The sequence below is a fragment of the Malania oleifera genome, chromosome 12 (assembly GCF_029873635.1).
Source record: "Malania oleifera isolate guangnan ecotype guangnan chromosome 12, ASM2987363v1, whole genome shotgun sequence".
Classification (NCBI taxonomy): Eukaryota; Viridiplantae; Streptophyta; class Magnoliopsida; order Santalales; family Ximeniaceae; genus Malania; species Malania oleifera.
In genome coordinates, this window is record NC_080428.1 from 25,594,303 (window position 1) to 25,620,277 (window position 25,975).

Below are 25,975 nucleotides of genomic sequence, written 5' to 3' on the forward strand. Positions count from 1 at the left end.
TTGGATGGGTGGAAGGGTGGTTTATTTTCTCTAGGTGGGCATATTACCCTTATTCATGTTGTTTTGCTAGTATATCTATTTCTTGTCTATTTTCAGAGTTCCAGTGGTGCGGCTAGAAAGATTGAGAAAGTTGTTGATGCTGAATTTTCTCTAGGGTGCCAGTGAGGGTGTCTTGGTAATTCTAAACAAGGAAAAAACTAGAGAAAGTTCAAAAATTGGTAAAGCTAAGTAAAAATGGAGTCACCACTATTTTTTTGTGAAGAAAAGGGGAAAAATAAAGAAAAATCCTAAAGTCCCTGAAAATAGTGGGTTTGCGAATTCATTTGTGCGTAGAGGAAGGTAATTGGCATTATGAAGGAAATTAGATTTTTTAAAGAACAGTTAATGTTGTTTATGTGTGTTGTTCCACGTACAAGAAAGAAATAAAAGAGTTCTATGTTTTTTAATATGATTTAAAAAAATTTTTTTTTTTTAAAATTTTCTGTTTTTAGTTATTCTTAAAATATTCATTTAAAATTTTTGAAAAAATTTGTTAATGGAATAAGGTAAAAGAAAGTTAATAAATAAATAAACAGTGTAAGTTAGATGGTGATAATAACGACGATGATAATAAATTAATAATAATATACTAATATACATGTCGATATGTTACACTCTGTTAATTTCTTTGTAAAATTTTGCATCCATATAATTATTTTGCCACTTAGAAGTGATCTGGAAATTAATTTCCATATGACATCATTTGCAACATATTGTAATTTGCAATTTATAAATGCATTGGAAATGCCTAATCTAATGTTTTCTGCAGATTGATGTTGAAGGGGATGAATTAAAGCCAGTTATTCTTGGCACTTCTCATGATATACGTGTAGGTCAGAGCTGCTTTGCCATTGGAAACCCTTACGGTTTTGAAAACACTTTAACAACTGGGGTAACCTTTCATATCATCACTTTTAAGTTTTATTTAGGAGAAAGCCCTTAATCCAATTACAAGTTACTTTGGCCATTCGTAGAACATTGTTTGCAAGTGCCTGTGGCCACTACTAGGCTTTCTACGAACGCCTTTGGAATATTTTTTCTATCATTTTTGTTTGTTCAAATGGTTTAGAGTATATTGACAATATGTTGACATCATTTTTCCCTCTTATATTTTTTTCCTCTAAACTTCACTGCTTTTAAGGTTGATTGCTGTTATGGAGTTACAGGAAGACAGGTTCCTTAACGAGTAAAAGGAAGCAGTTTAACAGGTAGTAATTGGTTAATGGATAATCTGAACAGTGCAGGTGGTCAGTGGATTAGGTAGGGAAATACCCTCACCAAATGGAAGAGCCATTCGAGGAGCTATACAAACAGATGCTGCAATTAATGCTGGTAAATTTTAAATTCTCGTTTGTTGCTTTTGGGAACTTGTATTTGGGGCCATGAATTTGAAATCGTGTGAATTTGCATAAAAACCTATACAATTTTGTATTAAAAATTCTTTGAGGTCACACAAATTTAAATTCAGCCCCAAATTGATATTCCTGAATGGTACATTTATACGTTTTGAACCTGTCTCTGGAATTCTTTACCTTTTTTGTTATTATATTTTCAGGTATATTGCTATTGAAGAATGATCTATCTTGATTAATTTATGCCTTATGTTATGATTAAACCTCAAATCAATGAAATAGTAAGCAGATAAATGAGCAGGATGAAAAATGCTGCATAGAAAATATCAAGATTTACGTGGTTCGGCTTTGAAAGCATGTGTCCTCAAGTGAGGAGAGAATTTCCACTATAAAAGAGACATAGGTGCAGTAAAGATCAAAAGCACTCAAACTTACCTAGATACAGATAAGGTCACACAGAAAAGAAAACTATCCAAACCCTAAAAACATAACAAATATATCTACAAGGTTTTAAGTTTTCACCACTAAAATTTAAAATCTTCTAAAGTACAGAAATTTTGATGGAAATTTCAAAGTTGATGTCAATTTTTATTTTGACTTTTTTTTTAAAATGATGAGAATTAGTAGGTTTTTTATACTTGGATCTATTATGCAAACTGAACGAGACCAAGAAATCAATTACAACCCCTTGTTTAACGGAGAAAAGGCAACCAAAACACTATTTTTGTTTTTCAGAGACCAAGGAACCAATACAACAAACCTTACAAAAGAAGATTCCTCACAAGGAAGATCTACAATTCAAGCTTACAAAAGAAATTCTCAAAGAATAATCAATTGTAGGCTCAAGAGCTTTCTAGAGATTCTCTAAAAAATAAGCAGTTTATAGCATAAAGAGAAATTTGTATCACTCTCTCAATATGGTCAAATTCATCATGATATTCAATCCAACTCAAGTTCGACAATAAGATGCTTAATTACCAATAAGCTTATTAACCACAACAAAATATTCATTCAAGCTCATTTTTCACATTATCAATATACGCAGTATGATCAACAATGTGCACAAAGGTATTCAATATTCCATAAGTTCAATAATCTGAACAAAATATTTAATGTGCTCAAATTTTTTTTAACCACAAGATGCTCATTCAAGCTCAATAATCATAACAAATTCAATTTCTATAATGAGACATATTCCAATAAGCTCAATATACACCAATCCAATATGCTCAATCAATATATGATATTCACTCAAGCTCAAATTCCAAAATGATCATCATTTCAATATCACCAACAAAATATTCAATAAGATCAATCATATGCTCAATTTTAATAAGAAGATATTCCGTTTTAGATTAAAGTATTCGTATCACAATATTCATTTAAGCATGCTCTCCCTAAAATATTGCATTCAAAAAATCTAGCAAGGTTTAACAAAAAATATTTCAATCAACATTTCAGTCAACATAGAAGATTTTTGCAGCATAGAAGATTTTCAATCAACATACTCATCATTAAACTCTTCATTTATCCACAAAAATAAAAGCAAATCATCATTTCACAATTTTTTCATTGTGTCTCAAAAATAGAAAAATATTTGCACGTAGTCAAACATTTTGAGGGAAACTCAAGTTTAAAAACAAATTTAATCCCTTATTTTAGATAACCTTGGGTAAAAACAATTTGTTTTGAAAAATGTTATGGTTCGTAAAAGCCCAAATGGTTTCCTTTTTCAAAGAAAACCATTTTCAATTATGTCCCAAATTTAATGGTATTATCATGTGAAATTAACCTAAACCCTTTTGTTACCCATATTTTCTTAACATAAGAATTTTTTTTCGTATGGGTAATGCCTCTTTCTAGGCTTGTTAAAAATGACATTTTGATTAGCTAACACTTTATCAAATTTCTTCTTAAATCGAACAATTTTTAAAAGAACATGGTTGAGATTCTTTTTCAAAAATTCATTTTCCAATGTCAATACATTTTAAGGAGAATTAGACATAATCTTGACTTTCAAAATTTTCATTCTCTTTTTTTCAAGAGTTCATTTTCGTTTGCCAAAAAATTTAATTTCTTCTTGAGCTCTTTGTATTTTTTAAAAAATATGCTTTCAAAATCATTATGCATTTCAATTATTGTATAAATCATCACAGGAGAATTGCTCATCTTGTAAGGAATTTACCTCTATATTCTCATTTCCTTCTTCTTTATCTTCAATGACTATGAGGCAATGAGTTTACGTTTCAGCTCCTTCCTTGTCCTTTGTCTCCATTTCAAACTTGTCACATTGATGAACAAACAAATTAGTATTTTCATTATATGTATCATCATATAACATTTCAAGAGAAGTCTCGTTCTTGTAACATTTTGCAGCTGAGTGCTGAACACTTCCATGAAAAGTGAGGGAGATAGGGAATAGTCTTGTCCCAAATCTCTGCTGGAGTGGAAGAAGTCCTAAAGGCATCCATGACAAGAAGTGAGAAGGATAGTATGATGATACATTTCCCAATCCATTGAGTCCATTTTTTTTGAGGCTGTACAAAAGAAAGTCCAAGCAAATGCAGTTGAAAAGATTTTTCCATGTTGAGTTTGAAAATGGTACTTCCCTTTCCAGCATGAGGGTGACTATTCCGAAGCACTGAGGAAAGCATTCATGACTTGCCTCCCTTCAACTATTCGTGCTGTCCACATATCTATCTAAAACATGAAACTCATCAATTACCTTGATAATATCAGCTCTAAGAAGTAAGAACATCCCAATTTGCTTGGGAAAAAAGTTGTGGTAAAGCCGTCTGGCACCCTGGAGCTTTATTCCTATTTCAGAAAATGAAGGATTTCATTCACTAAAAGGATTTTCAAGCCACAATGCTGTAGAGATCTGATCCTGCTGAAATTGATCCCTCAACCTGTGGTCATCATGTAGATTGCTTTGAGCAAAGGGTTTCATGGAATATGCAAATGTCTTCCTTTATGTCTCCTTTTTTTAAAGTTTCCTCATTAGTCTCTATGTTGTTCTAAGTGTTGAATCTCGTATGAGCATTGGCACTTTGGCGGAAGAATTTGGTGTTGCGGTCCCCATCCTTAAGCTATAAGGCTTTTGTTTTTTCTCCAACCAATTTCTTTCATATTTGTGATCTCGATATGTCTTTTCTCGAAAAGATCCTTCTTGCTTTGTCTTTATCATTGAGGCCTTGAGAAATTTCTTTAATGTCAAACTCCTGAATTTTCCTTAAGATGGCATCCTTCACATGGATATTTTTGAAGTTGCTTTCATACCATTATTTATGCTTTTATTTAATCCCATTCAGCTTGGAAGCAAGCAGAAAACTTGCAAAGATTTCAAAATTGAGAGTATAATATCACTCGTTAATGCTATTGCTTTATGGAATTGTGCTTTATTTGCAGTGTTATGGGGCTTGTGGAAGGAATGTAACTTACGTATTTTTTCAGGGAAGAAGATTCCATATTGGTTGGTGTGAAAGAAAGTGCTTTTTGTGGCTTCTTTGTGGTGTGTGGGCAATGGAAATTTGAAGGGTATTTTTTTGACAGATGTTCAGTGGGATTGGAAGTCTCTTCTAAGGGTGTGCTGATTTGAGTTTGCTGTATTTTATTTTGTGTTTTCTTTTTTACGTTTTGTTTTTATAGGGATTCCCAGATTTTGTTAAGGAGATGTCTTCTCACCTGATTGTACATTCTTTCTTTATCTAATAAATTTCTTTTTCTATCAAAAAAAGAAAAAAAAAAAAGAAAAACATCACTCTTTGATAAGCTCCTCAAGTCTTCTTGGTTGAGCCATAAGTCCAGCAAAATGGGAGATGGTTGGAGATAGGTCTAGAGAGTAGCTTTTGTGTGACTTGGAGAACTTGTTCCTCCCATCCTATGAAATCAAAACTTGTCAACTCTTGAGAAAGAATGGATTGCCCTTGAGTTGGACCAAGTCAAAGGTCCCCCATTGAGGGGAGGTCAATAAGAGCATTCACATTAAGGAAATCCAGAAATTCTTTCATGTTTGCATACTCCATATTTCCCCAGGAAAGTGCACCATATTGAAATCCCCTCCAATGACCCAGGGAGCATCCCATTTTGTTCCAGTTTCAAAAAGTTTAATCCACAATGTCTGGTAAGTCTTTCACCTGTCCTTAAAACATCAGTTAAAGGTCAAGTTTTCATCCATATTTATGAAGAGGCAGGACATAGAGAAAGAGTTATGTGCTCTACTAATTTTACTACATTTTCCTTCAAGATGAACAACAGCTGTCCAGTACCCCCACAGCACCAAGGTAAATCCATTTGCTGTTATTGTATACCCAAAGATGGTAAGGAGGTTCTTATTGAAAGTTTTCATCTTTGTTTCCCTGCAGGAAGATCACATCCCCATTCCACTCTTTCTGAAAGAACTCTATACAGGCCTTTTAGATTTATCATTGAGTCCCCTAACATTCCAAGAAATAAATCTTGGCATCATAGATCTGGCAAATTATCCCTGCTGCAATCAGGGTGGAGAACCAATGCTCCTGACATCATTCCATATCATTCATTGAAATTCTAACACAATAAAAATGATCTCAAAACCAGTTATGCCATCAACTCTTCTTCACAACATTTAAAAAGGCAAGGGCATAAGGCGAGGGGTGTAAGCCTTTTGAGATTTTTTTAAAAAAATTTTTAGACAAAAATATGTAAAGAAATTACATATATTTTCAATAAAGGAAAAAATTAATAAAAATACAATAAAATGTATATATATATATATATATATATATATATATAAAATTTGTAAACTACTTGTTGGTCATTCAAGAAATACTAGCTTAAATTAATTAAATCATGCCAAAACATTACAAGTGTCAAATTATTTTAAAGATCTAAGGCGCAAGTCTCATTCATTTTGGAAAGGTTGAGGTTTAACAGTTTTAGAAAACAACTCATTATGACATTCCTTTTGTATATACATATAGTTAAAATTTTCTACCAAATTGAAATTCACACAGCCAAAATGCATAAGCCTTAGCTGAAATGTTGCAAAAGGTGTGTCTTTTAAAACAAATGCATAAGCCTCAGTGTCTAATGCTCTGGTCTTTCTGGGATTTGGTATTTTGACTGAGCCTCAAGGTGTTTTAAGCATGCTTCAACTTGAGGTGAGCCTCAATTGAGCCTTTTAAAACTTTGATTTCTCATAACAGTTGGAGAAACATGACCCTTTGTTTTTAGTTGGCTGATGTCTAGGAATACAGAGTACATGAGTCAGCTTACTAACAATTTAGGCCTCAGTATTTAGTAGTAATGGATTTTTATTATTGTAGGAAAAAGAAAAGATAATTATCTGTTTAAATTTGATTATTTTCTTGTGATCTTCAGTTTAGTTATATCACCATCTAAAATATACCTGTAGATGCTATGTTCTGTTCAGGACTTGATGTACAGAAATCTTGACAGGAAATTCAGGTGGCCCATTGATTGATTCATATGGTCATGTTATTGGAGTTAATACAGCCACCTTTACTCGCAAAGGTGAAGAGATGTTTATTCATTCATTTGTTTTCCTATTTGCAGCTTCAGAGCGACCAGTTTAAGGAATAAATGTTTGCATAGTATAAATATGTTTTTAATGGTTGAGTATCATCCTTGGTGAAAGACGGCTTTTGAGCTCTAATCTATGACCACCATTGCAAAGAGCAACATATTGAGATGCATGTGGACACCATTGTGTTTCATCACATCCATTTTCTTGCTCATTAGAACTTTTGCAATCCATGCAACAATTGTGGTCAAAATTCCAGATTAAGTGGTTTTGGCCCTTATAGACTGATTCTCGAACCCCTTTCATGTCATATCAAGACATGCAGCAGGAGAAAAAACTGCAAAATCCATTAATTTTTCATTGCACGGGGTATGGGGTTATGTATTCTGAAGACTACACAGTTAAAATTAATAGGTGTAGCTTGTTTTACTGACTTGATAGTGCATTATGCACTTCTATCTCTATTTTTTTTTTTAAAAAAAAAAAAATGAAGTTGTAAATTTGGATTACTAGAAAATTTTCTCTTTTCCTTCCAAAGCTCTATATCAAAATATGTTTTTTATAGTTAAGAGTATTGAAGGATTTTTTAGAAGAAGAATAACCATTCTTATTGAATTTCAAGAGACACGATTACAAGATAAATAGTAGAGGAAGGCCACAAAATCAGCAAATCAAATTAACATATCTCTAGGCTAAAAAATAAGGAACTGGAACTACTAGAAACTGAAGTAGTAATTTCAGATTTAAAAAAATAGAATTTCCTAATTTATTCCCTAGAAATCTGACACGCCCCCTCAAGTTGGAGCGTAGATACCTATCATGCCCAACTTGCTTACAAAGAGCTCAAAACTAGGTCTGAAAAGTCCTTTGGTGAAGATATTAGCTATTTGTTGAGTAGTAGGAACAAAAGGCATGCAAACAGCTCCACTAACAATCTTCTCTTTTATGAAGTGTGTCAATCTCTACATGCTTCGCGCGATCATGTTGTACTGGATTTTGACTAATACTTATGGCAGCTTTGTTGTCACAATACAACTTCATTGGCATGTTCACCGGCATCTGCAGCTCTTCAAGAATTCTCTTAAGCCATAGCATCTCACAAACTCCGTTAGTCATAGCCCTATATTTTGCCTCAGCACTGCCCCTTGCAACCACATTCTCTTTCTTGCTTTGCCATGTGACCATATTTCTCCAGACATAAGTAAAGGATCCTGATGTGGATCTCTTGTCAATAACTAAGCCTGCCCAATCTGCATCTGTGTATGCCTCTTTGTTCTGCTGTGTGGTCTTCTAGAAGAGTAAATCCTTGCCTGGTATCTAAGAATCCAATAAACTGTTTCAAGATGTTTCTTGTAGGGTGAATGCATAAACTACCTTACCAACCTCGCAGCAAAAGCAATATTGGGCCGTGTATGTGATAAGTAAATTAACTTTCCCTCCAACTTTTGATACCGAGTTGTATTCACTAGATCACCTTCCTTGTCATCTCCAAGTTTCTGATTGGGATCTATTGGAGTGTCTGCTAGCCTACAACCGCTCATCCTAGTCTCCTTAAGGAGGTCAAGGACATACTTCCGTTGGGAGACAACAATCCCTTTCTTTGATCGAGCAACCTCCATTCCAAGGAAATACTTTAGAGATCCTAAGTCCTTGATCTCAAATGTTGATGAGAGGGAAGCGTTCAATCAGTTCATCTCAAGTACATCATCTTCAGTGAGAATTATATTGTCTACGTACACAATCAGTATCGCTATCTTCCCATTCTGTGAATGTCTCCAAGTAATCAATGCCATAGGTCTGAGTGAATCCCTTGGTGACCAATCGAGCTTTATACCATTCTAGAAAACCATTAGATTTATACTTGACTGTAAACACCCATTTGCACCCTACAGTTGTCTTTCCTTTTGGTAGATCAACTAACTCCCACATGCCATTTTTTTCAAGAGCTTTCATTTCCTTGAAGACACCCTCCTTCCACTCAAGAACTTTTAGAGCATCCTGCACAGTATTAGGAATCTCCATACAAGACAATTGTGAGGTAAAAGCACGAAAAACATGTGAGAGATATTCATATGACACATAACTAGACAATGGATGTTGGGTGCAAGACCTCACACCCTTTCGGACAGCAATGGGAAGTTCATAATCATCGAAATCATTATTGAAACCAAACTCAGATTCAGGACTAGAGGACTCAGAACTTGAAGATGAAATGGACGGAACATGAGGTAAAGGCTCGATGAGGACATTACCTGGAGGGTTTACAGATTTTGGACAGTGTAAAGGATTAGAAGACTCTTTCTTTTGAGTTGTCCTCTGTCGCAAGTAGACAATGTCAAATGGTACCAACGCTGTGGTGTTTTTTTTTTTGTTTCTCCTTTGTTAGGATCATGAACATTATGAGATGGCACTGTAGGAAGACCTGCCTTTTCAGTATCTAAAAAACTCAACTCACTTTCTCTTGGTATAATAAAGCTTGGGTTTTCAGGTTGAATAATCAAAGTTGGCGAAGGATCATTTTGTGAGCCTTCATTTTGGAAAAAATCATGAAACATAGCCGAATCTTTGTTTTGGTCCCCGCCCCCCCTGAAGATGAGGCGTAAAATAGGGATGTAATTCAAAGAATGTAACATCCATGGTAACAAATTTTTTTTGGAAATGGGTTCAAAACATTTATACCCCTTTTGAGTGGGAGCATAACCAACAAACGCACATTTTGTGGCTCAGGGTTCAAGTTTTCCTCGATTATGATTATGAATATGAACAAAAGCGGTGCAACCAAATATCTATAATGGTAAAGAAGAAGACAATCGATTTGTTGGATAAAACTTATGAAAAACATCAAAAGGTGTTTCAAAGCTTAGAACCTTATTAGGTATTCTATTTATGAGATATGTAGCAGTAAGAACAGCTTCACCCTTTAGATAAACCCAACTTAATCTCGTGTGATCATCAATAAAGGTCACAAACTATTTTTTCCGGAATGCGTAGATGTTCTACATGGGCCCTAGACATCACTATGAATCACAATAAATGGTGTAGTTGGTTTGTAGGGTTGGGTGGAAAAGGATGCACAATGATGTTTAGCAAACTGACAAACTTCACTTTGAAAAGAAGATGGACTTTTATTCCAAAATAAATTGGGGAACAAGTATTTTAAATATTGAAAACTAGGATGGCCTAACCTATAATGCCATAACATGATATCATTATCTTTGAAAACAGAAATAGAATTTAAGCAAGTACTTTGACATTGTCTACTCGAGTTAGGTCCATCGTAAAAATAATTGAGTTTTTCTTTAGCACTGCCAATCATCCTCCCCGTGGTTAATTCTTGAAACTCACAACAAGAAGAGTAGAAATTAACTTGACATTGATGATCAGAGGTAATTTTACTAATGGACAACAAATTGCAAGTCAAATTTGGAATGTGTAGCACATCATGGAGAGTTAACAACGAAGTGAGTTTGATAGCTCCTATCCCGGAAATTACCGAGAGTAAACCATCTGCAATTTTAACTTCTTTATTGCCTGCACACGGACTATAGGATGAGAACAATTTGGAGCAACCAGTCATATGATCAGTTGTGCCAGAATCAATTATCCAAGAATGAACAAAATTATAAATAACACCTAAAAACGCAGTAGCAAGAGAGTTACCCTTCTGTACCAAAGAATAAGACCAAGTTAAAGACAGTTTTGGAGATTGAAATAATTTGTACAGGTGCTCTAATTGATCCTTGGTAAAAGGGACTGCATCCGAGTTGGTAGAAAGCTCCCGAGTCTCTTCAGCAGTGGCTTGGTAGGCATGACTGTCACGTTTGGATTTTGGCTTCTAATTTGCTGGTTTACCATGAAGCTTCCAACACGTCTCCTTTGTATGCCACAGTTTTTTGCAATGCTCAAACCATGGTTTCTTACGCTCATTGAGTTTTGTAACCATGAGATAAAGGGCTGAATTCTGGAAATAGTAATCAGCTGATACAGACTTGGGAGGAATAGTTTTGGAAGTACTGGAAGAGCTGGTAGGAATTTTTTGGGCACCGGTCATTGCCGACTTATACAACATCATCAGAAGAAAAGAGCATGAGGCTTTGATACCATGAAGGATTTTTTAGAAGAAGAATAACCATTGTTATTGAATTTCATGAGACACGATTACAAGATAAATAGTAGAGGAAGACCACCAAATTAGGAAGGCCACAAAATCAGCAAATCAAATCACCACAAAATCAGCAAATCAAATTAGCAGATCTCTAGGCTATAAAATAGGGAACTGAAACTACTAGAAACTGAAATAGTAATTTCAGATTTTAAAAAATAGAATTTCCTAATTTATTCCCTAGAAATACGACAAGTATCTGTTGAGAATTCCACTTGTGAGCTTGTCCCACATTGAAAAATTAAAGTGGATAATGGGTGTTTATATACATGGATGGACCCAAGACCCAATTAACTTGAGCTTTTTGGTCAAATTGGTGTTCACCCATGTGTATCAAGCCCACCCATGGGCTCCTCCGGTCCTAACAAGTGGTATTAAAGCCGACAGTTCGTAACTCTGGGTGAGCGACATCGTAAAAGTCGAGACGGGAAGTTAATTCTCCTGACGTGCTAACAGTTGGAGGACCAAGTGTGTGGCTAAGGCCAATAAGGATCATTAGGCTGCGGATGGATCCGAATAGGGTCTAGACGTGGGAGGTAGGATTGGTTTGGAGGCACGTGGAATGCAATCTGAGGCACGTAAGACGCCAGTGGTAAGGCTCACTTGAGCAACTGTTGGAGAATTGTCCCAAAAGGGAGATGGTTTCCGTTCAAGGGGGAGTAGGAACTCACAAGTGAGGGGGAGATTGTTGAGAATTCTACTTGTGAGCTTGTCCCACATTGGAAAATTAAAGTGGATAATGGGTGCTTATATACATGGATGGACCCAAGACCCAATTAGCTTGAGCTTTTGGGTCAAATTGGTGTTCACCCATGTGTATCAAGCCCACCCATGGGTTCCTCCGGTCCTAACAGTATCATCCTTGGTGAAAGGCGGCTTTTGAGCTCTTATCTATGACCAACCACCATTGCAAAGAGCAACATATTGAGCTGCATGTGCACACCATTGTGTTTCATCACACCCATTTTCTTGCTCATTAGAAATTTTGCAATCCATGCAACAATTGTGGTCAAAATGCCAGAATAAGTGGTTTTGGCCCTTACACTGATTCTTGAACCCCTTTCATTTGTCATATCGAGACGCTGCAGCAGGAGAAAAAACTGCAAAATCCATTAATTTTTCATTGCATGGGGTATGAGGTTATGTATCCTGAGGACTGTGCAGTTAAAATTAATAGGTGTCACTTGTTTTACTGACTTGATAGTGCATTATGCATTTCTCTTTCTTTTTTTTTTTAAAAAAAAAGGAAAAAAAAGAAAAAAAAAGAAAAAGAAAAAATGAAGTTATAAATTTGCATTCCTAGAAAATTTGCCCTTTTCTTTCCAAAGCTATATCAAAAGAAGAAAATTTCAAACCATTTAGCAGCAATGAAACAGTAGTTTCATCAACTTTATACATGATGCATTCAAATTTCCTTCACTTGGTTAAATTATATATTTGTTGAGAACAAGGTTGAATATTTGTCCTAAGTTTGTCCAAGAAAATAAGATGCATTGGCGCTACTATAGGTGTTCGGAGCCAATCTTATAGACTGCATTTACATATTTATTTATTCAAACTTGAGAACATCAATAATAAAATGAAAATTCCTACTTTTAACTAATTAAATGTCCACAGAGAATGGATATAGAAAGACAATTCTTGCAGTTTCAGTTGAAAATTCTAAATGCTTTTGATTTTCCTCTGTAATGCAGGTACTGGAGCATCCTCTGGTGTCAACTTTGCAATACCAATAGACACAGTTGTGCGGACAGTACCTTACTTGATTGTGTATGGAACCCCCTACAGTGACAGGTATTGATCAACTGGATCTAATAAAAGCTTTAATTGGTCCTCATGCATAGTGTTTTCTGTAGAACCGTATCATATAAATACTATTTGCTCAGGTTGTTATGGAAGTAGGTCTGACGGGGCCTCAATAAATATGTATGATGCTAGCTGTTTAGTTTATCCGATGTGCTGTGTTAGAAAATTGTCTGGATAAACCAAAATTTCTGTATCTCAGTCATTTACCTTTTACAATTTTCTGGACTCGCATGAAAAATGAATTATGAAGTCTTTTTAAATATGTGATACCTAGTTGTCTTTGCAACTTTGCAATTTCTTCTCCTAGCCATTCAATCTTTTTCCTTGACAGCTTGTTATTTTGAATGGATTTTGTGGAGCGGAGTTCACCAATAAGGAAGAGCTACTAACCCAAAAGAAAAAAAGAAAAAAATAAAAAAAAGAAATCCTTGTTAGTTCTAATAACTGAGTTTAAGGTGAAGTTTTTGAAGAAGTTGTACTGGTGGCTCAAATTTGTCCGAGACTCCTTAATGCTCATCCATATATGTTAAACTTGTTGCCTTCAATATTTCCAAATTCTTGTTGAGATTCCTGTGTTTTGAGAACACTTTTAAATCCCCTGTATAATTTCCCCCTTAGGAGACATCCCAACCATGTTTGCGGTTTAGGTGCGGGTAAAATTTTTGCTATAAGCATGAGATTCTCCTTCAATTTGAGGGAATGTCTCCTAAAAGCTAGTGGAGTTAGTTAGGTTCCTTGCCTTCTTTATTCAAATTTGAGTCCTCTGGCACGGCAAAGCATACATTGCCTTCAAGATATGACAGTTGCCTTATTGAATGGATTAGTTATGCACAAAAATTCGAAGTGTGGTTCTGTGTTTTCATGTGAAGAATGCGTGGGTTGGGTTGAGAATGACCACATAAACCTAACAAAAGTACTGCGCATGCAAACTGTCGTGATGATCCACTGATGTATTTGCCAATATGCTTCACTTTTGAAACCCATCTTAAACTTCACTATTTATTTTCTAACATTCCTCTTATTTTAAAATTATTTTTAGGTAGGATTTGGCACTAGGGATTTAAATTTTTATGAATTTGAAAGAAATTAAATATAATTTTGTACTCTTTTATTTAACTTCACACAAATTTAAAATCTCAATTCTATGCTCCCAAACATAGGATTAAGGAGTGTAATCAATCAAATTTGGTTTATAATGTTCAATAAAGGTTCTAATTATGTCTCATCAATCATTAGAAGATAAATGCACGCATGAGAAAAATAATAAAATAGGTGCATTCATTGTGGCCAATAAGATTTGTTCTTTGGTTTAGGCATGCCTCACTTGGCTTTTAAACTGTGCACACAGTGTCCTTTGGTTATAATTAAAGACCATTTTTCACGATTTAGAGTTCAAAAGAACTCGTCTTTTGATGATACAAAGATGTTGTGACAATAAGATTTTGACATCCTCAACTTTTAACAACATTTTGTTGATGATAATATGATCTTCCATGGTTTACTTAGGATAATCTAACTACATTTTGCCTATGATAGTATTATCTTCCATGGTTTACATTTATCATTAGTTTCACTGGTAGAAGTATAAATTATTGTAACCAATAGTCGGTCTTCTATGAGGAATCACACATCATTTTTCTACTATTACACAGCTCTGTATTTCCCTTTTTCCTGCTTGGGACAGTCATCTTCGGTGCACTGGTTATAGTAATGAGATATCCAAAGCATTTTTTCTTTTTTCCTTATTTGATCTTCGAAAAAAGATTCTGAATTTTCCTGTCACTGTTTGAATCCATCATTTTAGTGCTTGCAAAGTTTTTTTTGTTTGTTTGTAGCTAAGCTAGTGCCAAACAATGTGTAGAGATGCAGTAATTTGATGTATAAAATAGTGTTTATTTAGTTTAGTTGAATTACTTAAATGCGCTAAATATATGCAATTTAAATAATGGTCATGGTTGTCAAGGAAATACTATAAACCTATATTATTTGGTAAGAGTATTTACTGCACAATGTGAATGTTTAAGTACATGGTTGTTATAATTTCTTCTTGTTCATTTTCAATAATTTATTATGAAATCCGTAAAGTATTTAATGAGGTCTAGAAAATTTCTATAGATGTATGTTTTGGCACATGATAAGACAATTTTTTTTACTAAAAGAGGGCGGCAACTCCATTTATTTATTAATAAACCCTCACTTTTGGCGGAGGAATACCGTGGTTATAAGATAAGAAAAAGGGTGATTACAGAAAAAATAAAATAAAACCCTTCCAGAATTTAATATGGTTAAATTACCCAATTAGGGAGCAAAGAAGCATTATCATACATAAATCAGTAGTAATAGACACCTAAGCACAATTGAATACAATTTAATTTATATGGTCATTTTCGCAGTGCACAAGGTCACAAACCTAGATAAACCCAAGGTATGCTCATCTTAGGATAAAGTTCATGCACTACCTCCGATTTTGTACATATTAGACATCAAAGAGGTCTTCACCGTTAAAATAACCATTTTTTCTATATTTGCAGGTAAAATATAATGGTTGTTTTGAGCATTTGATAATCTAAGAATTGGGATACCAATTTTTAGCATCAATATTGTCATCATCTATAGGAAAAAATGATTAGTTTCCAATAGATCATGGCAATCACATTTGTTAAAAAGAGTATAAAATACCATATTAGCCATTGACAATGGCAACCTCCTTGGAGATGGAGACCTTCTCTTTGGGACTTCATTCAAATTTTTTTTTTTAAAAAAGTAAAAAAAGCAGGAAAAGCATTGACCCCTCCATTGGTTTGATGAATTGACACATGATCTCTTTCAAGGGTTCACAAATTTTACAAATCTCCCCAGAGATTTTCAAAAATTGCATAAACCTTCATAAAAGTTTGGCAAAGATCTTTTTTGGTCTTTTGTAAAAATCCAGCCTAGAGAGGGGCACAAGTTTCTCAAAAATCAAATATTATGGGAGATTTGTTGAATTTTTGAAATCCCAGTAGAGGTGTACTTCTTTTTGCCAAAGCACAAGAGAAGTTCGTGGAATTTTTAAAATAGTAAAGTAGTGTTAGGACGCATAAATTTCAGACCTTGAATTTGACTTTTGGTAAATTTGGACAAGTTTTAATACAAATTTATGTAACATCTTGTTTAAATTCAATCCAACTTCAAATCCAAGACCTCTCCAAATATAGTGAAAGAGAATTTTACATCTTTTTACCAAACTTTAGCGGAGGTTAATGTCTTTTGCTATAATAACGATGAACATATTAATGATGATGAATGATAAATAGGCATGAAATATGAAAAAAAAAAAATAGGAAAAGAATTTCCATTATTGTTGATTAATTTGTTAGATTTAATTACACTGTTGATACAAAAGATTTAACTAGTTGAGTCCCAATCCTTGGGTCATTGTGCTCAGCTACCAATATTGGCTCGCAGCAACTAGCTTTACGATTCACTATAAAATGAGAGAGAGAGAGAGAGAGAGAGAGAGAGAGCAGCAAGGCTGGCTTGAAAGAACATGATGAGGACGGTACAGGACATTGAACATCACTCAAAATAAGAATTAAAATAATAAATAGATTGTCGGGACTTGGAATTTAAACTATTATAATAATAAAGAGTTGTTGGGAGTAGCGGAATAAATCTTTTCCTTAAGCAAATATAGTGTATCTCTGCTTTCATACGTGCTGAAAATAATAAGAAAAATAATCAATCATGCCAAGTTACAAGAATACAAGCAATTTTTTTACGTGGAAAATTTCCCCAATGCGAGGAAGAAAAATTACTGGACCTAATCCAATTGAAATCTCCACTATCAATAGTGCAGTTATAATCTTTAATAAGTTTCAACCACCTCATCTATCTTATGTTTAGCTCCTTTTGAGTGAAGAAGTGTTTCAAACTTTTGTGATTGGAGAATATCTCTCATCTCTCACTGTATAAATAATGCTGCCAAATCTTTAATGCGTGCACCACTGCAACAAATTCCAGATCGTGGATAGGGTATTTCTTTTAATACTTTTTCAACTGTCGGGAGGCATAAGTTACAATCCTACCATACTGCATCAATACACAGCCGAGTTCTTTTAAAGACGCGACACTATAAATTACGTAACCATCACCCTCTAACAGAATGATCAATACTGGCGCAGTGACAATCCTTTGTTTTAGTTCCTGGAAGCTCCACTCGCGATCTTTATCCCATTCAAACCTGACATTCTTCCTGTTTAGACGCTTGAGAGGTCCTGATAAAGCTGAAAATCCCTCTACAAACCTACGATAATAATCCGCCAGTCCTAAGAACTCCTAATTTCCTGAACGTTCTTCGACCTTTCCAAATTCAATACTATCTCAATCTTATTGGGATCCACTGAAATACCATCTCCTGAAATAACATGCCCCAAAAACGACACTTTTTCTAGCCAAAATTCACGTGTACTAAACTTGGCATACGACTTTTTTTCCCTGAGCTTCTGAAGTACCAATCGTAGGTGCATCTCATGCTCCTCAAAACTCTTTAAGTAAACCAATATATCATCAATGAAAACTATAACGAACTGGTCCAAATACTGGTGAAAGATTATATTCATCAAGTCTATGAACACAGTAGGAGCATTTGTCAGTCCAAATGACATAACTAGAAATTCATAATGCCCATTCCTGGTCTTGAAAGTTGTTTTCGAGACGTCTTCTGCCTTTACTTTCACCTGATGATAATCTGATATGAGGTCAATCTTGGAATAGACCCGCGTATCCTGAAACTGATCAAATAAATCGTCTATATGGGGTAGAGGATACCTGTTCTTGATTGTCATCTTATTAATTTTCCTGTAATCTATACACATTCTCATAGATCCGTCTTTTTTCTTTACAAATAATACTGGAGCTCCCCACGGTGATACACTAGGCCGAATAAAACCCTTATCCAGCAAATCTTGCAACTGATCCTTTAGCTCTCCCAATTCTGTTGGAGCCATTCTATGAGGAGCTTTAGAGATCGATACCGTCCCAGGAAGTAGATCAATAGGGAAATCTACCTTACGGTCAGGAGGTAACCCAAGTAGATGTTATGGAAAAATGTCTGAAAATTCCTTAACCACTGGTTTATTGCATAGCTTCAATTCATTTTCTGACATCTCCTTCACAAAAACCATAAACCCCCGACAATCATCCAAGAGTAATCTCCTCGCCTTTATGACTGATACTAACTGTGGCGGGGATTGCACACACGATCTTATAAACCTGAATTCTAGTCTTCTCAGAGGTTTAAATATTACTTCTTTCAAACGACAGTCTATACTGGCGTAATTAGCTGCCAACCAGTCCATACCAAAAATTACATCGAACACATGCATATCCAATACTATCAAATCAGCTGGCAAGACTTTACCTTGAATATTAGCTGGACAGCCTCGGAGCACTATACTACACTCCACTATTGACCCTGTCCGTGTAGTTACTAATAGTTCGATATCTAACAACTATATTTCTGCCATACATAATCTAATATACCCCATAAACATGAATGAGTATATGGCCCCTGAATCAAAAAATACAATAACTTTAAATGAAAGCATGTTAATCATACCTGTCACCACATCACCGTCTGTCTCAGCATTTCCAGGCATCAAAGCATAGACCCTTGCCGGAGCTACATTCCTCTACTGGCCTCCACGGGGTGCCTGATAGCCTCCTTAGTACGATTTTGGAGCAGGAGCGATATCAGGTGGTGCGGGGCAATCTCACACCAGATGTCCCTGCCTACCGCAGCGATAGAAGACGGCTATCCCCACACAACACTCTCCCAAGTGCCTCTTCCCACAAGTCTGACAAATAGAAAAATTCTGCACCGCCTGCAACTCACGACCTCTAGCCTCCTGCCTCTGTCCTCTGTCATAGTTTCCTCTCCTTCACTAGTTCTACCTAGCTCCTTGCTAGAAACCTGAAGGCATAGATCTCTTCTTCTGTCCATACTTTTCTACATTCATGCGCTTACTAACCTCGTCCAAAGCTACTCTGTCAACTAACTCAAAAAAATCCTGTATCTTCAACACTACCACCAGCTTGTATATTCTACACCTTAACCCTCTTTTAAATTATCTTGTCTTCTTTACTTCATCAGGAACAATACACGGAGCGAATCAGAAAAGCTGTTAGTTTTGGTGTAACCCCAAGAGGGGGGGTGAATTGGGTATTTAAAATTTATTGCCTAGGTCTACTGGTTTTAACAACAATATAACACAGCCTAGGGTCAATATATGCAATTTAGAAATAAAGCATACACGTGCAGAAAAGTAAGGTGCGTAAAAGTAAACAATACATGCAATATGTTATCGGGGTTCGGGCAAATTGCCTACGTCCCTGCCTTGGCTATACCAGCACAAGGATTCCACTACTGCTCACTTAATGGGTGGAGTGGCACCGATTACAACCATGTCAATTCAAGAGGTTGACCTCAACCAATACGCCTTACCAGGATGGCGCACCTAACTTTCCTAACCAAGTCTAAGCCAATTCGGGACTATTCAATAAGGTTAGTCTCCTTCTTCAAGCCTGCGCCTAGAATACAACCAATGTGTATAAAATTTGTACACAAAAATACGCTTCTAACACAAGCAAATATGTACACCAGTATAGCTCAAGCAATAATGCAAGCACCTATGATATGTAAATATGCTCAATGCTCTAATGTGTGAAACACTCAATCAAGTATGATAATCAATCAAGATCTAAAGTGTGTATCTAAGCAAGATTTGAAACACTATATTTGAATATCACAATATCATATCAAAGTTTCAAATATGCTAACTAGTTGATTCAAACAAACTCAGCAAGATATTCTCAATGAACTACGCATAAGGAGTGTTTGAATACAAGTTTTTGAAAATGATTTTGCACACAAATATACAGGTTTAGGTGTCTTGCAATGACAATGCAAGAACCACAACCTTTCAAGTCTTTCTACACAAGATTTATCAAGTTAAATTAGTGGAAGAACTTGATGCTTCTTCTCTCAATAAAATCAAACAATCAATATAATCTAATGAGAGTATGAGTAGGCTAGATTAGACACAAGCACTTTAGAAATACTCAAAACACTTGAAGGATCAAGAATAATGGAGTGTATGAGTGTTTGGGAGTAGTATAGGCTAAAAGAAGATTTTTAAAATTGAGAGAATTTTGCCTTTAATCAAAATGCTAATCCTCTAATTATGAAAAATGAACAGGTATTTATAGGCAAGGAGAAATTTTTTACCATTGGGGACTCAATGGGGATAATTAAATTTGTTTTAAAAGCCATTGAGAAAATTAATCCAGTTTACTCCATTTAAAAATCAGTAAAAAGTATTTTAAACCGAGAGGTTTGGGTGCCAGGCTTGAGGTTCGGGTGCCCAAACAGACTCACTCAGAAAATCTGTTTTTAATGGTTCGGGTGCCCGAAGTAAGGGACGGTTGGCTGAACAAAAATCAGTAGCATTTGTTCGTAGGTTCGGGTGCCCGGTTCCAAGTTCAGTTAATCGAACTGACCAATTAGGTCGCTTGAGCCCATCTTGAACGTGATCGTTCGGGCGCTCGAGTAGTTAAAAAGGAACCTGACACAGGTTCAGGTGCCTGAGAAAGATACGCTTAAATCAAGTTCAGGTGTATGAACACAAAGTCAACATATTGACTTGTTTGGTCACCCGAATCGTTTTACATGGCACCGAACTCTTTTAAGATTTTCAATTTAAGTCCATTTTTTCCTGAATTGATTCCCCTGATATAATAAGTGATGTTGAGGACTTTTTGTGCATTTGTTTAGGGACGTAAAGACTTTCTATCCTACCAAAAAAATCCGGCATTGGTCGACCCTAAAGTCTTTTTAAGGTCTGTATAGGTACCTAAAGTCCAAATAGGGTCGATTTGAGCATACCTACCTATCATGCATGATGCAAATTATTACAAGCCATAGGAGTGTAAAGTCCATAATAATATTACATCCCAGAATGAAGAAGATGAATAGAAAATACAAATACAACACAAAACTTCTTCATTCATTAGCACGAACACGCCATCATGATATGTCTTTATGTTCGAGTATGTGCGCAAGGTAAACCTGCATGCAAACCTTAGTACAACTATCAGTACCAAAAGTGTTTGTCATAATCAAAACTGGGTGTGACTTATCAGGTCAACAAGCTTTATAAACCTCGCCGCGTACTGCTGGACCGATTGCTGTCCTTGCTTCAGATTCAGGAACTCTTCCACTTTGGCTTCCCTAACAGGGGCTGGGAAATATCTTTCGAAGAATAATTCTTTAAATCGGTCCCATGTCATAACTATCAGTGTCATCCTCTGCTGCTCTAAAAGTTTCATAGTAGTCTACCACCTCTTAGCCTCCCCTGTCAGTTTATAGGTGGCGAAAAGGACCCTTTGCTTTTTTGTATACTGCAATACTGCCAAGACTTTCTCAATCTCCTGCATCCAGTTATCGGCAGCTGTAAGATCAACTTCTCTTGAAAATGCTGGAGGATTCATCTTGGTAAACTTCTCTATCATGCATCCATGGCCTGCAGACGGGCTTCCCTGCTCTTTGAAGCTCCTAGCGATCTCAGCCATAACCCGCTGAGCTACACTGCGTAGTACTGCATCTTAATCAACCCCGCCTACACTCGAGGGCCCTGCATCGTCACTACCGCTCACATGAGCGCTACCTCCTCCAGGGTCCATCTTGAAAAGACAATAAACATGACTTAGGGGTCCTATCCTTATGACTTACGCATCTAACCAAAATCCCCCATCTTAACATCCTTATTTTATTTCAAGATCCAGTCCTACACTCTATAAACACAACCCTGCAATAGTTTACTATGACTTTCCCAAAATCGTCACCCGAGGAAAAACACAGAAACCACCACAGAAGTCTTGCCTCTAAACAGCAAAACAAAATCTCAAATCCTCTTCCCATACTCTGGTACTATTTCCGCTGCACTCTAGAGTCTACAGAGCCTAGCAACCTAGACTCTAATATCGAATTGTAATGACCTGCCTAATTTACTTTTTTTTTTTCATGATAACATTCAATATAATAATCCTGTATAACTGTATAATGTAATCAACCTGGACCCAGGGGTAACAGGAATATACCCAAAAATACAACTCCGATACCTAAGTAGCAGGAAACGTAATCACATACATATCATCCAATCAATCACAATACCAGAGTTCTATTAAACCTGTTGTATATACAATCATCCACCAAAAAGGCCAAATGTACCCTAGGGTCATAACCCAAAAATAACCTGACCCTAGCTCAACAACTCACCCTTTAGACAAGGTAGCTCAGTTGGACTCTACTGCTGTGGAGCTCTATCTACTCCTTTACCTAGATTCTCTTAAATGTTTATATATAGTTAAGGTGAGACACCTCTTAGTATGGGAAATAAACTAATATTAGTGTGTGACAACATGAGTAATTTAGTGTTTTACATATAACAGTATAATAATCATTTTGATAAAATTGTGTGTAACATATTTGGGAAACACATAATTTATCATAACATGGTATAACATACTGAATTTCTATACATATAAATCATCTCATATAACAGTACATAAAAAACACCCTAGATGGATAGCTGACTGGTGTCATGTCTTACCCCCACATGACTAGGTTGTGCGGCTCGAAGGGGGGACCTAACAATGACTGGCCGACCACGTTAGATCAACATAAGTCTATAAGTACGATGGGTCTGCCCTTCTTGGTCCGGACACCAGAAGGACGTCTGCACTACCATAAAACCACATCAACTGCCGATCTTCTACCGCCCCTTACGGCTAGTGGTAGCACTAACATATAAATGATCGTAATCATATAGTTATAGTACCGTGTTTTGTGAAAGATTAAACCAAACCAACTAGGTTCTGATAACATATAGTATTTTTCCAAATAATGATACATGGTTGTTTCATAATAATATATGTCATGCTAATATTCTCATGAAACCTTGCATAACATATCATATAAAACTCACGGGCCTTACGCCAACATAGCATATCATATAAAATCCTTGACCCTTACATCGGCATATCATATAAAACCCTTAGTTTGAAAATCCCTGTATCATTTTAATATTTTCCTGAAAGCAGTAATAACATGCTTATTTTGTAAACATAATATTTCATCATCATAATTTTCAAAGTAATCGTTACTCATGCCACACAAAAGGGGTATTATTCAAAACATAAAATCTGTTTTAAAATCATATTTCTGATCAACAACATTATTCCCAACATAATTGTACAATATACATATTTACCTAAAATTAAATGTTGTAAAAATAGTAAATACATTTTCATAAGAAACCTGACTTAGTTTATCCCCTTACCTGACTTTCTAGGAAGCCCACAAAATACCCAAAATCACTGTGTTCCCCAACTCAAAACCTTAAAATTGATATTTTTCCCAACACAATTTCAGTATTAACTTCCCTAACATTTTCTTCTCAGTCCAGAAACACCAAAAACCTAATAAAATTGAAATTAACTAATTTATCCAAATTTTGGGTGGTTCCCAAGTAGGCCTAATCAACGATCCACTCCACTAGATATGGAGAGAATCTTCCTAAGAGTAGCATGGCAACTTCGGATCGTTGAACCCGTGAAAAATCGGCCAAAAACTTAGAGAGAAGGGGTGGAGGATGAAGAAAGGGAAAGATGAGGGTTTGCATGCAGGTTTTCTCGCTGAAAACTCGAGTTTGAGTCATTTATACCATTGACTTTGTCGACGAGGCCAAGAAAAGGGTTTATTGACGAACTCATAACCTTCATCGACGAATTTCAGACCCTCAAATAGCGTTCATCGATGAAGACCTGCTATGACCTCCTTTAAAATTTCCTTTTCCTTTACTTTCTTTTATAATTCACCGGGCCTTTACACCCCCTATCGATTCAAAACCTAGCTTAGATGCAATTAACTACGTATGCTGACTAATTGTGAAAAATTCATTATAACAGTATAAGCAAACATTTTAGATCATTAAAATAATTCTATTGGTTATAGATCAAGCATTTTAACCAACCAGTGGGGTCTTTTCTATAGAACACACATGCTTTATAAAATTAACACTAAGTCATGCAAGGTGTTCATCCATACCATAAACAATCCATATCAAATATTGATTCAGTAGAGATAGGATATGATGTTCAAGGTATTTAGAAAAGCGTTCGGACTCAAAAACAAAAACAATAGCCATTATGAAGCAAATGAGTCAATGGGGTAGGTGAATTTAATCCTTTTTCTTAAGGATGAGGCTTAAGCTCCCTCTGTATATTTGCATACATACATACTTGTATTAAGTCCAAGGATGGTGTTCATTTAGCACGCACTATATATTTATCCTTAAAAGATTTTAGCATGTAGCAAATATTAGTTATTCATCACATAGCATGACATATTGCATTTCAATTTAATACACGATAGCCAATCATGGCTATACTCAAAATTTATGCAATCGGGGTTCAATATGAAAACTACCCCAATGTCATGCACTTGTCCTAGTTTATGGACCATCATCAAGACATAGGACGTTTATTTAAAGAGATGATGCTTTACCATTTGGGTCCTAAGTGAAAATACATAACCCAAAGATTTGGACCAAATGGTACTCATGAACTAGTCTCTCTTAAGACAATAAAATGTGAACATTTTTTCAATTTATATGGCATTTTGGATTTAACATGTACTAACCTATTCAATTATTTAGCATCCTTGGAAAGAGAAATAAGTTTCTTATACCAATTAAGGATTAATTCCACTAGGTATACCAAACAGTATAAGCACTCTTTTTAAAGCAATTACATTGGATATCTATCAAGGCAAATTTATTATTTGACCAATATAGTCTTCTCTATAGAATACAAATGCATTTGAAAGTATATATTAAGGCATTCTATAAAGCTCATGAATCTTAGAACACTCCATATCTAATCATAAAGCTTTAAAAGCTGGATATGATGTTCAAGGTTTTTTCATAAGAGCCTCAATATTCAAAAAGCTAAACACATATGATGCATATGAGTCCTTTATGCTCTTTCTCTGAGAATGAAGCTCATCTCTCTTATATATGTTCTCATGCATGCAATTTTAGATAAGGATGAAGATTAGATATTCATTTAATAAACAATCATCCATTAAAATGAGTTCCAACATGCAACATATTATAACTATTTTGGCATAAGGTTTATGGACTTTGATTATTTTTGGGAACATTTTAATGAAATTTTGGCAGAATGCCGTTTGTAAATTGAACATTTTACCATATAAACATGCACCAAAACCTGGTTGTTTTCAACAAGTAATTCATATTAAGTATGCAACAACCTAAAAATGACTACCAGCATGCAATTCACAATTCACTACATCGACCATGCAGGTGGTGTTCAATTCAATTAGCATGCACTCCTAAAATCAACTACTAGCATGCAGTTCACTATACTGCATCAGCCATGCAGTTGGCATTCCAATTTAAGCATGTAATTCAGTAGCATAAATAATAGTTCAAAAAAACACATCCATCAAGATAATATGAACAATAAACAACAGTGGATAGTTATGAGTTCAGAGCAATGTTATTCTCATAAAAGCATATGGACATAAATAGAGTATGATCATGAGAGCATTTACTTTATATAGCTATGAAAGAAAAATGCTCCCCCTCATTTATGCACTTAACCATCTTATGCCTTCTTATTATTTTATTTTTTTTATCTATTCATTCTTCAAAATTTTAGCCAAGATTACTTAATTTTCAATGACATAACTTTGGCTTTGAATGCTTAGGCTTAGAGGACCAACAAGTCACAACGAATATCTCTTTAGATGAATTAAGCCTATTTTGCATAATTTTTGGTCTTTTGTATGCATTAATCGTTAAGCCAAAAAATTTATATTTTTGACTCATTTACATTTGGCTTTTTATGCTGAGTTTAGGAAAATATGATATACATTATAAATTTAATTTCCTAAAACTGAATTCAATGTGATGGACAAAACAATATGCTATATTAAGATATTTATACTAAAGCACATATAACATTAAA

General features: G+C 35.2%; 1 protein-coding gene across 3 annotated transcripts in view; it reads left to right on the forward strand.

Annotated features, from left to right (window-relative positions):
- The window catches only part of LOC131144358 (protease Do-like 5, chloroplastic), a 45,881-nt gene extending 31,055 nt beyond the window's left edge, over positions 1-14,826 (forward strand). Inside the window, exons 5-9 of one of the 3 annotated variants that reach the window (XM_058092951.1) lie at positions 809-931; positions 1,284-1,371; positions 6,831-6,905; positions 12,772-12,871; positions 14,536-14,826. In XM_058092951.1, coding sequence (XP_057948934.1) covers positions 809-931; positions 1,284-1,371; positions 6,831-6,905; positions 12,772-12,871; positions 14,536-14,653 — 504 coding nt within the window. In that variant the 3' untranslated portion in view covers positions 14,654-14,826. Of the gene's footprint in view, positions 1-808; positions 932-1,283; positions 1,372-6,830; positions 6,906-12,771; positions 12,872-12,963; positions 13,146-14,535 lie in introns of those variants that run through there. The other 2 variants (XM_058092952.1, XM_058092953.1) reach the window with 2 other exon arrangements.
- Positions 14,827-25,975: the final 11,149 nt, after the last annotated feature.